Source organism: Centropristis striata, chromosome 14 (assembly GCF_030273125.1).
Source record: "Centropristis striata isolate RG_2023a ecotype Rhode Island chromosome 14, C.striata_1.0, whole genome shotgun sequence".
NCBI lineage: Eukaryota > Metazoa > Chordata > Actinopteri > Perciformes > Serranidae > Centropristis > Centropristis striata.
This window is the reverse complement of record NC_081530.1, coordinates 30,095,810-30,107,500: the sequence shown is the minus strand read 5'-3', so window position 1 is coordinate 30,107,500 and position 11,691 is coordinate 30,095,810. Positions and strand designations below refer to the sequence as shown.

The 11,691-nt window shown below is 37.0% G+C and overlaps 2 protein-coding genes across 3 annotated transcripts; both read right to left on the bottom strand.

Annotated features, from left to right (window-relative positions):
* LOC131984547 (major histocompatibility complex class I-related gene protein-like) lies at nucleotides 1-3,955 on the bottom strand. The gene is made up of 7 exons (XM_059349396.1): nucleotides 3,834-3,955; nucleotides 3,367-3,633; nucleotides 2,389-2,667; nucleotides 1,860-2,162; nucleotides 1,680-1,790; nucleotides 1,377-1,394; nucleotides 1-1,206 (listed from the first exon to the last, which is right to left on the bottom strand). Exons 1-7 carry the CDS (start codon nucleotides 3,880-3,882, stop codon nucleotides 1,136-1,138), a joined length of 1,098 nt encoding a protein of 365 aa, XP_059205379.1. The 5' UTR covers nucleotides 3,883-3,955; the 3' UTR covers nucleotides 1-1,135.
* A 1,985-nt stretch (nucleotides 3,956-5,940) lies between these two features.
* On the bottom strand, nucleotides 5,941-10,080 carry LOC131984543 (major histocompatibility complex class I-related gene protein-like). 2 transcript variants are annotated; one of them, XM_059349392.1, is made up of 7 exons: nucleotides 9,769-10,080; nucleotides 9,313-9,579; nucleotides 8,334-8,612; nucleotides 7,813-8,115; nucleotides 7,633-7,743; nucleotides 7,330-7,347; nucleotides 5,941-7,157 (listed from the first exon to the last, which is right to left on the bottom strand). In XM_059349392.1, the coding sequence occupies exons 1-7, from the start codon at nucleotides 9,815-9,817 to the stop codon at nucleotides 7,087-7,089; spliced, it is 1,098 nt and encodes a 365-aa protein (XP_059205375.1). In that variant the 5' UTR covers nucleotides 9,818-10,080; the 3' UTR covers nucleotides 5,941-7,086. The 2 variants fall into 2 exon arrangements, with proteins under 2 accessions (XP_059205375.1, XP_059205377.1); XM_059349394.1 differs by having other exon boundaries at nucleotides 9,882-10,079.
* Nucleotides 10,081-11,691: the final 1,611 nt, after the last annotated feature.

Below are 11,691 nucleotides of genomic sequence, written 5' to 3'. Positions count from 1 at the left end.
TGAAAAGCTGAAACTTTATTTCCACACAACAATCTGTGATTATGTGTACAAAAACACTGTTAGTCCTTTGTGAAGCCACACTTATTCTATTTTACACCACAGCCATGAAGTTGCTAGAAGGCATCTTTTACAGAGCTGTTGAACAACTGATTTCTTCTCTAAGCTTGTGTGGAGATAACTCTGCTCAGTCCACACTGATACCAATGTTCTCATCCAGCTATGTGACAATACTGCAGTCTCAGGTAATATTCATACTCCACACATGAGTATATGGACTCAGCAAAACGTTTAAAATAGTTTGTTTTTTTAAAGCAAAGCATCAGAACTAAAACTAGAGCAATACATTTGAGTTTGACATTCATTAATGGTTATTAATACAGAGTGAAATGTACCAAAGGTGAGATGAGAATTCCTACAGAAGCCCAGTATTCATTTAATGATGTTTTTACCTTTAATCAGGTCCTGCAGTTGGCTGTCATCATAAATGTACGGAGCAGGTGAGACCATTCTCTAACCCCGACCACATGGCTTAAAGCTGCCTTTAAATCCTTCACTCCCCCAACCAAAGAGCAGATACTCAGCTGCCTGATATCTACATCATATCTGCATCAGGCTAAACTACAGTGGCTGGCCCAGCTGGCTGGATGAGCAACTTGATGTTGTCCAACCACATCACTGTCTATCTGCTTCCACTATCAATAGCCACTCGTTAACAGTGGCTAAACTTTTTATCAATTAAAAACATGGTCTCAATAATCCATCACAACAGCTGATTTTGAGAAAACATTCAATGTCTACATTCTGTTCACAGAAACCTGTAATTCACATTATTCTAAAGCCATAAAATAATACTAAAATGATCAAAGACACACATTGGACATGCTTAAAAATCTTGGCTAGGAAACACATAAATGTAAAATTAATGATAAATAAAATAGAAGTTATACGTTTGTAATGAGAAATAACACTATTTCACTTTAAAATATCAACCACACAAATTATAACTATTATACTATAATATAGTGATATATTATAACTACTTGATTTTTGTTGTAGAAAACCACTTTTCAGTCTCTTTTGGGTTAGGGTTAGGGTTAGGGTTATAAAGATATATAATGTGACACGTGACAAAGTTTCACTGTTTCACGTGTTGGTCAGACACACTTGGATTCAGCTTCTCAGAGAGTTCAGAGCTGTTGTCTGGATCTGTGAAGTCAGAAACAAACTGTTAGTGTGAAACTGTAAATCTGCTCATCCTGCTGTTTGATTGACTGTAAATGCAGGAAACAGTCATAAAAATTAACAATAATGTGAACCCTTTATTAATCTACAGTATAAAGTGTGTCAGACAAGTTGAAAAAATAAGTTTTACTTACCAGATGGAGGGCTTTTGGCTGAAATCAAAACAAAAAACAAATCATTTCAGTTGGAAATGCCAGAATATATGTTGCCACATTTTGCCAGGTCAAAACGATCCTCTCTTCTATTCAGTCAGAGTGAGAAATAAATCCATTTAACACTTGTATTATATACAACAATATTAAGTTGTCTTTTCCAGACCTTTTCCCTCATTACACCCATGAAGTATGTGAAGTTGTGTCAGAAACCTCACTTTACTTCTCCTGAGACAGTGAAGTAGAATTTGCTTCATAATAAGTAAAAACATCATTATTTCTTACCATTCTTGTGTTTCCTCCAGAAGAAGAGTCCAGTGATGCAGAGTGCAAGAAGCAGCATCAATCCCTTACAAACTCCAATAACAGCAGCAGCAGGAAACTCTGAGGGAGAAACTGGAACCAACACAGAACATTCTCACTTTGTCTCCTCTCCTGGATGGAGCTGATGTTGACGCCACTTACCTCTGTTGGTCCTGATCACTGCTTTGTCCAGTCTGGTGACGATGTCGTCCTTCACACCAGAGAGATGAAACACACACTCGTACCTGGTCCAGTCTTCAGGTTTGACTGATGAGAGGTCCAGGTCAACACTCATCTGGAAGGATCCATCGTGGTTGGGGAGGATCTCTCCGAGCTCCACGTCCTCATGAAGCTCCTCTCCATCTTTCCTCCAGAACATCATGGCTGCCTCAGGGTAGAAACCTGTAGCGTGGCAGCTGACTGGAGAGGAGGGAGTCTTCTGGAGGAGAGACACTGAGGGAAGGTCTGCAGAGAGGAGAGAGAAAGGGAGGAAATAAGAAATTAAGAGATTAAAAAGGGAGAAATCAGGATAAGAAATGGAGAAAATTTGAGACTGAAGCAATAAAACATATATTAAATCAAATCAATGACAATACAATGATGGTTCAGTCTCAGCAAAAGTGGTTGAGTTTCAGCAGACTGTATAAACATTACTGTGTCCATGAAATAATATCAGGTCATGTGATATTACCTTTTCTCAGCAGAGAGCTCTTGCCATAGTCCAGATACATCTTCAGCCATTCAAGGAATACCTGAGTGAGGTAATACTCATTTTCTTTCAATCTAGCTTTGTCAGCGTCCCATCTCTGTTTGGTGATGACAGCCTGTGGTTGTGGAGCGATCCATGTCAGTGTCTTCAGGTCGAATGATAAAAAGTCTTCTCCGTTATAACCATACTGATTAAAACCATTAACTTCTCCGGTCTCATCATCCCACTCACAGCCACTAATCCTCTGGAAAATGTGATCACCTGAGAGAGAAACAGAGACTGAAACATGATGTACAGATGATATCTCAGGTTAAAAAAAGATGATCTTAAACATGTTTTGCATGTCATGAGGTTAGTCTCCCAGTCTTGTGGTGTGCTCAAGATTCAAGAGCAGATAATCAGTTCACTTTTTATTTCAATGAGTGACATCAAACTGTCACACACAAAGTCAAAGTCAAAGTCCTGTTTAGTTTGACCTATCTATCCACACAGACCTCTCTCTACATGAACTTGTGGAGTTACAAACATATGTGTGATCTGACAAAAACAAACATAATTCTGGGGGAAGTATTTTCCCCTAAAACCTAATTGATTATGCAGTTTTGTGTTATGGGAACAGAATTTTAGAGACCAGGGCTAACATTTGGAAATGACCTGGTCTCATGGAAAATAGTAAAATCTACAGTTTTGCAGCCAGGGCTCTATGTTGAAAACCTGATCAAATACAATGCATGATGACCATAGGATCAAACATTATGGTTTAACTGGGTTTCAATGGGGACATTTTGTCCTTAAGGTTCAGAGTGTCTGTTCTGACTACACATGTTATTATAGATTATTATAGGAACTGATAATAATAAAATAAAATAAAGCTGCCTTAACACAGCTAGATAAATAATAATAAAACTTAAACAATCAAAGTAGTAAAAACATATAATATGACAGTACTGTATACTGTACCTCCACTTTGGTTGAAGCGCTGCTTCAAAAGGTCAATCGAGGCTTTGAAAGAGTGAATCTCCTCAAGACATTTTCCACTGTACCACTCAAACTGCTGAGGATCACTTTTGAATACTTTTCTCATCCAGTCCTGTTTTGGTTCAACTATCTTCTTATCCATGTCGCAGTAACCGATCAGTAGTTCATCAACCAATGCAACAACCACATACTCTGGGAGTTTTTGGAATCCAGAAGATCCAGTTGTAAAAAACGTCAAGGAGTGTTTAACTGTCGGACAAACAAGGTTTTACAATCAGTACAAACGTCGGGAAAATGGTGCATTCAGTGTTATTCGGTTTAAAAACAATTGTCATAACAAGTCAAAGTAAAAGTGAAAGTAACTTAATATAAAGACGTGTTTTAGCTGCGCAGCAACAAATGCAGAGCTGACTGGAAAAGTGAAGCAGAGATTAAAAAGGTGATGGTACCTGGAGATGCCACATGACAGAGGAGAAGCAACGAGAGGAACTTCTTCATCTTCTCAATAAAGGAGTGTAAACAGAGACAGGTACCAAGAGAGACGGCTCACTGACCTCTCAGTCCCTGAACCTGTCAGGTGATTCAGTTACTGCCACGCCCCTTTAGGAGACGAGCTGCAGGTCCAATGGGAGAAATAAAACTGAGCGCAGATTATTAACTGCGGTCAAGTGAGCCGTCATTCGCTTCTCCGTCGTCAAGCCAGCCGTCCCTATATAATGTAGTGCGCCCGTATTGTGATATTTACGGTAAATTCACTGAAACTGCTCCAAGCGAGCTGACATGAAGGATAAACACTTTATTGTCATTCTTTATCACCTTTTTTTCAGTATAAAACTCCTACCAGCAGAGAGGAGATGAAGTAAGAACGTTACATCAACAGTTACATGTACAGTAAAATATTACATTATATTTTTTTAAAATCATAAAAATTAAACTGTCTGTTTCCAGTCACTAATTTCACTGCAGGTTCATTCTATGGCACCTAAGGTATATTATCACAAAATTACAGGACTTTTCACTGTAGAAATTCATAATAAAATGCATTTGAATATTTACTGTACATTAAACATTTTACATAAAAAAATTAATTAAAATTAAACTGTCTGTTTACAGTCACTAATTTCACTTCAGGTTCATTCTACAGGACCTCAGCTATATCCTCACACATTTACAGGACTTTTCACTGTGGAAATTCATTGTAAAATGCATTTGAATATTTACTGTATTGAAGTGCATTTTATTATGAATTCTACAGTGAAAAGTACTGTAAATGTGTGAGGATATACCTGCAGTCCTGCAGAATGAACCTGCAGTGAAATTAGTGACTGTAAACAGACAGTTTAATTTTAATAAAAAAAATGTTTGTAAAATTTTTAATGTACAGTAAATATTGAAATGCATTTTATTATGAATTTCTACAGTGAAAAGTCCTGTAATTTTGTGATAATATACCTTAGGTGCCATAGAATGAACCTGCAGTGAAATTAGTGACTGGAAACAGACAGTTTAATTTTAATACATTTTTAATGTAATATTTTTAATGTACACTAAATATTGAAGTGCATTTTATTATGAATTTCTACAGTGAAAATTCCTGTAAATGTGTGAGGATATACCTGAAGCCCTGTAGAATGAACCTGCAGTGAAATTAGTGACTGGAAACAGATAGTTTAATTTTTATGAATTTTTAAAAATACAATGTAATATTGTAATGTACAGTAAATATTGAAATGCATTTTATTATGAATTTCCACAGTGAAAAGTCCTGTAATTTTGTGATAATATACCTTAGGTGCCATAGAATGAACCTGCAGTGAAATTAGTGACAGGAAACAGACAGTTTAATTTTTATGATTTTTAAAAAATATAATGTAATATTTTACTGTACATGTAACTGTTGATGTAACGTTAATACTTCATCTCCTCTCTGCTGGTAGGAGTTTTATACTGAAAAAAAGGTGATAAAGAATGACAGTTAAGTGTTTATACTTCATGTCAGCTCGCTTGGAGCAGCTTCAGTGAATTTACCGTAAATGTCACAATACGGGCGCACTACATTATATAGGGACGGCTGGCATGAATACGGAGAAGCGAATGACGGCTCACTTGACCGCAGTGATTATGATGTGTAACATGATTTAAGATTAATTTTGGAGTGAGGGATACGGAGGGAGAAGCAGGTTAGAGAGTTTAGATAACTGATATTGATGAACCTGACTCTAAAGACTCTAAAGGAAGTTGTAGCTGGAAAGACTGAGGAATGTTGCTCTGGCAGCTTGTTTCACTGCAGTGACTTCTCTCACAGCTGACTCATTTCAGAGTTATGTTGCTCTCTAGTGGTAACATAAGGAAACACACTCTAGCCTCAAGATTCATGGGCACTCAATGCTTTTACAAAAAATTGCTGCAGGAATATTTTTGTAGCTGTTTTCTTCCATCCTCACTCGGTTAACAATTTAAGAACTGAAGAAAAATACATCTTCAGATTTAAATATAAAAGAAATGTCGACACATATATGAAGTTACTGAAAAGCTGAGACTTTATTTCCACACAACAATCTGTGACTATGTGTACAAAAACACTGTTAGTCCTTTGTGAAGCCACACTTATTCTATTTTACACCACAGCCATGAAGTTGCTAGAAGGCATCTTTTACAGAGCTGTTGAACAACTGATTTCTTCTCTAAGCTTGTGTGGAGATAACTCTGCTCAGTCGACACTGATACCAATCTTCTCATCCAGCTATGTGACAATACTGCAGTCTCAGGTAATATTCATACTCCACACATGAGTATATGGACTCAGCAAAACATTTAAAATAGTTCTTTTTTTAAAAAGCAAAGCATCAGAACTAAAACTAGAGCAATACATTTGAGTTTGACATTCATTAATGGTTATTAATACAGAGTGAAATGTACCAAAGGTGAGATGAGAATTCCTACAGAAGCCCAGTATTCATTTAATGATGTTTTTACCTTTAATCAGGTCCTGCAGTTGGCTGTCATCATAAATGTACGGAGCAGGTGAGACCATTCTCTAACCCCGACCACATGGCTTAAAGCTGCCTTTAAATCCTTCACTCCCCCAACCAAAGAGCAGATACTCAGCTGCCTGATATCTACATCATATCTGCATCAGGCTAAACTACAGTGGCTGGCCCAGCTGGCTGGATGAGCAACTTGATGTTGTCCAACCACATCACTGTCTATCTGCTTCCACTATCAATAGCCACTCGTTAACAGTGGCTAAACTTTTTATCAATTAAAAACATGGTCTCAATAATCCATCACAACAGCTGATTTTGTGCAAAACATTCAATGTCTACATTCTGTTCACAGAAACCTGTAATTCACATTATTCTAAAGCCATAAAATAATACTAAAATGATCAAACACACACATTGGACATGCTTAAAAATCTTGGTTAGGAAACACATGAATGTAAAATTAATCATAAATAAAATAGAAGTTCATGAAAAAAATAAAAATCTTCAACATAGACTTAAATAATAAATTACACGCTTGTAATGAGAAATAACACTATTTCACTTTAAAATATCAACCACACAAATTATAACTATTATACTATAATATAGTGATATACTATAACTACTTGATTTTTGTTGCAGAAAACCACTTTTCAGTCTCTTTTGGGTTAGGGTTAGGGTTATAAAGATATATAATGTGACACGTGACAAAGTTTCACTGTTTCACGTGTTGGTCAGACACACTTGGATTCAGCTTCTCAGAGAGTTCAGAGCTGTTGTCTGGATCTGTGAAGTCAGAAACAAACTGTTAGTATGAAACTGTGTAAATCTGCTCATCCTGCTGTTTGATTGACTGTAAATGCAGGAAACAGTCATAAAAATTAACAATAATGTGAACCCTTTATTAATCTACAGTATAAAGTGTGTCAGACGAGTTGAAAAAATAAGTTTTACTTACCAGATGGAGGGCTTTTGGCTGAAATCAAAACAAAAAATAAATAATTTCAGTTGGAAATGCCAGAATATATGTTGCCACATTTTGCCCGATCAAAACGATCCTCTCTGCTATTCAGTCAGAGTGAGAAATAAATCCATTTAACACTTGCATTATATACAACAATATTAAGTTGTCCTTTCCAGACCTTTTCCCTCATTACACCTATGAAGTATGTGAAGTTGTGTCAGAAACCTCACTTTACTTCTCCTGAGACAGTGAAGTAGAATTTGCTTCATAATAAGTAAAACCATCATTATTTCTTACCATTCTTGTGTTTCCTCCAGAAGAAGAGTCCAGTGATGCAGAGTGCAAGAAGCAGCATCAATCCCACACAAACTCCAATAACAGCAGCAGCAGGAAACTCTGAGGGAGAAACTGGAACCAACACAGAACATTCTCACTTTGTCTCCTCTCCTGGATGGAGCTGATGTTGACGCCACTTACCTCTGTTGGTCCTGATCACTGCTTTGTCCAGTCTGGTGACGATGTCGTCCTTCACACCAGAGAGATGAAACACACACTCGTACCTGGTCCAGTCTTCAGGTTTGACTGATGAGAGGTCCAGGTCAACACTCATCTGGAAGGATCCATCGTGGTTGGGGAGGATCTCTCCGAGCTCCACGTCCTCATGAAGCTCCTCTCCATCTTTCCTCCAGAACATCATGGCTGCCTCAGGGTAGAAACCTGTAGCGTGGCAGCTGACTGGAGAGGAGGGAGTCTTCTGGAGGAGAGACACTGAGGGAAGGTCTGCAGAGAGGAGAGAGAAAGGGAAAAATGAAGAGATTAAATTGGTAGAAATCAAGATAAGAAATAGAGAAAAGGTGAGACTGAAGCAATAAAACATACATTAAATCAAATCAATGACAATTCAATGATGGTTTAGTCTCAGCAAAAGTGGTTGAGTTTCAGCAGACTGTATAAACATTACTGTGTCCATGAAATGATATCAGGTCATGTGATATTACCTTTTCTCAGCAGAGAGCTCTTGCCATAGTCCAGATACATCTTCAGCCATTCAGGGAATACCTGAGTGAGGATATTCTCATTGAATTTCAATCTCGCTTCATCAGCATCCCATCTCTGTTTGGTGATGACAGCCTGTGGTTGTGGAGCGATCCATGTCAGTGTCTTCAGGTCCAATGATAAAAAGTCTTCTCCGTTATAACCATACTGATTAAAACCATTAACTTCTCCGGTCTCATCATCCCACTCACAGCTAATCATCCTCTGTAAAATGTGATTACCTGGGAGAGAAACAGAGACTGAAACATGATGTACAGATAATATCTCAGGTTAAAAAAAGATGATCTTAAACATGTTGTGCGTGTCATGAGGTTAGTCTCTCAGTCTTGTGGTGTGCTCGTGATTCAACAGCAGATAATCAGTTCACTTTTTATTTAAATGAGTGACATCAAACTGTCACACACAAAGTCAAAGTGAAAGTCCTGTTTAGTTTGACCTATCTATCCACACAGACCTCTCTCTACATGAACTTGTGGAGTTTTATTACAAAACTATTTGTGATCTGACAAAAACAAACATAATTCTGGAGAAAATATTTTCCCTTAAACCAAATTGATGCAGTTTCGTGTTATGGGAACATCATTTTAAGAGACCAGGGCTAACATTAGGAAATGACCTGGTCTCATGGAAAATAGTCAAATCTACAGTTTGAAGCCAGGGCTCTATGTTGAAAACCTGATCAAATACAATGCATGATGACCATAGGATCAAACATTATGGTTTAACTGGGTTTCAATGGGGACATTTTGTCCTTAAGGTTCAGAGTGTCTGTTCTGACTACACAGGTTATTATAGATTATTATAGGAACTGATAATAATAAAATAAAATAAAACTGCTTTAACACAGCTAGATAAATAATAATAAAACTTAAACAATCAAAGCAGTAAAAACATATAATATGACAGTACTGTATACTGTACCTCCACTTTGGTTGAAGCGCTGCTTCAAATGGTCAATCGAGGCTTTGAAAAAGTGAGGCCCCCTAAGACATGCTGCAGTGTACCACTCCAACTGCTGAGGTTCATTTTCTAATAGTATTCTCGCCCAGTCATGTTTTGGTTCTGCTGTCTTCTTATCTGTGTCGCAGTAACCAATCGGTAGTTCATCAACCAATGCAACAGACACAAACTCTGGGACATTTTGGAATCCAGAAGATCCAGTTGTAAAAGACATGAAGGAGTGTTTAACTGTCAGACAAACAAGGTTTTACAATCAGTACAAACTTCGTTAATATATGGTGCATTCAGTGTTATTCGGTTACAAACAAATAGTCATAACAAGGCCATATGAAAGTGAAAGTAAATAATATCAGCTGCGCAGCAACAAATGCAGAGCTGACTGGAAAAGTGAAGCAGAGATTAAAAAGGTGATCGTACCTGGAGATGCCACGTGACAGAGGAGAAGCAACGAGAGGAACTTCTTCATCTTGTTTCAATAAATTAGTGTAAACGTTGAAGTTAGATGGTTAGAAGTGAGACGGCTCACTGACCAGTCAGTTCCTTTAGCTGTCCCGTTACTGCCGCGCCCCTTTAGACAAACTGCTGCAGGTCTGTTGATTACAACGGAAGAATTTAAAATGATCGCAGGTGATGACTGAGTCTTTTGTCCCAGAGTCTCCAAAGTAAATATTGGACACATTTATCACCGGCAACGTGTCTTCTGAACATTCTGACACAAAAACGGCATTTTCTGACGGACAAATCAAGAGAAAATTAACTTTGTTCGAGATCTATCCGTCTCAGCAACTCACTCTCGCGAGATCTGGCTCTGGATAACTTTAACCTCATATATATATATATATATATATATATATATATATATATATATATATATATATATATGTGTGTGTGTGTGTGTGTGTGTGTGTGTGTGTGTGTATGTTTAACCTTACCAAAAGTCTCGCGAAAAAATGAATATGCCAAAACCATAGACAGTATATAAATAGGTCAAAATCATTTACTTTAGCTAAAAGTTTTCAAATACTGACATCAAAATGTGGGTCCACTCAAAGTCAGCTATTATCCATTTATCCATTATCCAATAGTTACAGGCCCCGGGCATGAGGCCTGGTTAACAGATGATAAAACCGGATTTAAACAGGAAAGAAGGAAGAGACGGGAATCAGTGACTTCTTTTAAGGCTCTTCTCGGTCTTTATTTACATATATTCATCGTTCAATTTCTCTTTTCCCTTTTTCAAAACTGATTCTGAAATAAAACATGTAAAGAAAATGTCTCTGCATCAGTCCTTTCAATTACACACACAAATATTCACTTCAGATCATTTAACTGGAGGTATTTTACATTGTAACATACAATATTGCTCATTAATATTCATGTTCATTTAATTACTGTTTGGTTACAGTTCTTTCATTTACAGGTAAATTATCACGAGGTAAGTATTCAATACATTTACATTTATTTACTGTTTTAGTGAGAAGATGAACTAGCCTGTTTTCAATGAAATGTTTTAAACAAATGTGTTCAACTGAATATTACTATTGAAACTACAAACAACAAAAGGACTTAGCCAATTAACCTGCTGGTTTGATTGTTTAGCATACAGCCACCAACTGCTCATAACTTAACAGGGCTAAGTAAGTGCTGCTAACCAGATACAGGCCTACATCAAAATTATATACTGTAACAAAATGCACTATTTCCCCCCATGTACAGTATATAGCCTACAAGAACATTAACGAGAATCAATACATTACGATTTATGGAAATAACACACATTCTACAATATGATACGATGACCTGCTCACTAAATGAGATGTCTCATAATTCTATTATTTACCTACATCATATAGGCTATTTCCATTATGCAATCAAGGAAAACTCAATAAAATGGTGTTAATAATATTCATGATTATTATACAAACAAATCAATCTGTGTCACATCTTTTATCCAGACATTGTAGTATTTATATTTGTAGTATTTATATTATTATTATAGCTCTGGTTGACCAAACCTCTTTCTGCTCTCTGCTGATCAATACCTGAGTTGATCACTACTTATTTCCCTTTACAGAGAAGTCAGCAGTGTGACAGCGCCCCCTGTGGACCAATAATATATCTGCCTTTGAACTGCTCAGGGGAAACCACCTGAGGAGTCACCTGACTCTCTGTTGGTGTTAGTTAGACAAAACATCATGATGATCCATGACTCTGGTTATATGTATTTATCAAAGATAGAACAATAGAACTAATTAAAATCAAATATGAATGTATTTAGTGTCAATGCAGAGCCTCACTGCTCCATGAAACCTAAAAATACCTTTAACAAAGCTGAATCCA

Coding starts and splice junctions, on each gene's coding strand:
- LOC131984543 (XM_059349392.1), bottom strand. CDS start 9,817: ATGAAGAAGTTCCTCTCGTTGCTTCTCCTCTGTCACGTGGCATCTCCA. Junction 9,580..9,768: donor CTGTCACGTGGCATCTCCAG/GTACGATCACCT, acceptor TTTGTCTGACAG/TTAAACACTCCTTCATGTCT. Junction 8,116..8,333: donor GAGCTCTCTGCTGAGAAAAG/GTAATATCACAT, acceptor TCCTCTCTGCAG/ACCTTCCCTCAGTGTCTCTC.
- LOC131984547 (XM_059349396.1), bottom strand. CDS start 3,882: ATGAAGAAGTTCCTCTCGTTGCTTCTCCTCTGTCATGTGGCATCTCCA. Junction 3,634..3,833: donor CTGTCATGTGGCATCTCCAG/GTACCATCACCT, acceptor TTTGTCCGACAG/TTAAACACTCCTTGACGTTT. Junction 1,791..1,859: donor AGTGATCAGGACCAACAGAG/GTAAGTGGCGTC, acceptor TGTTGGTTCCAG/TTTCTCCCTCAGAGTTTCCT.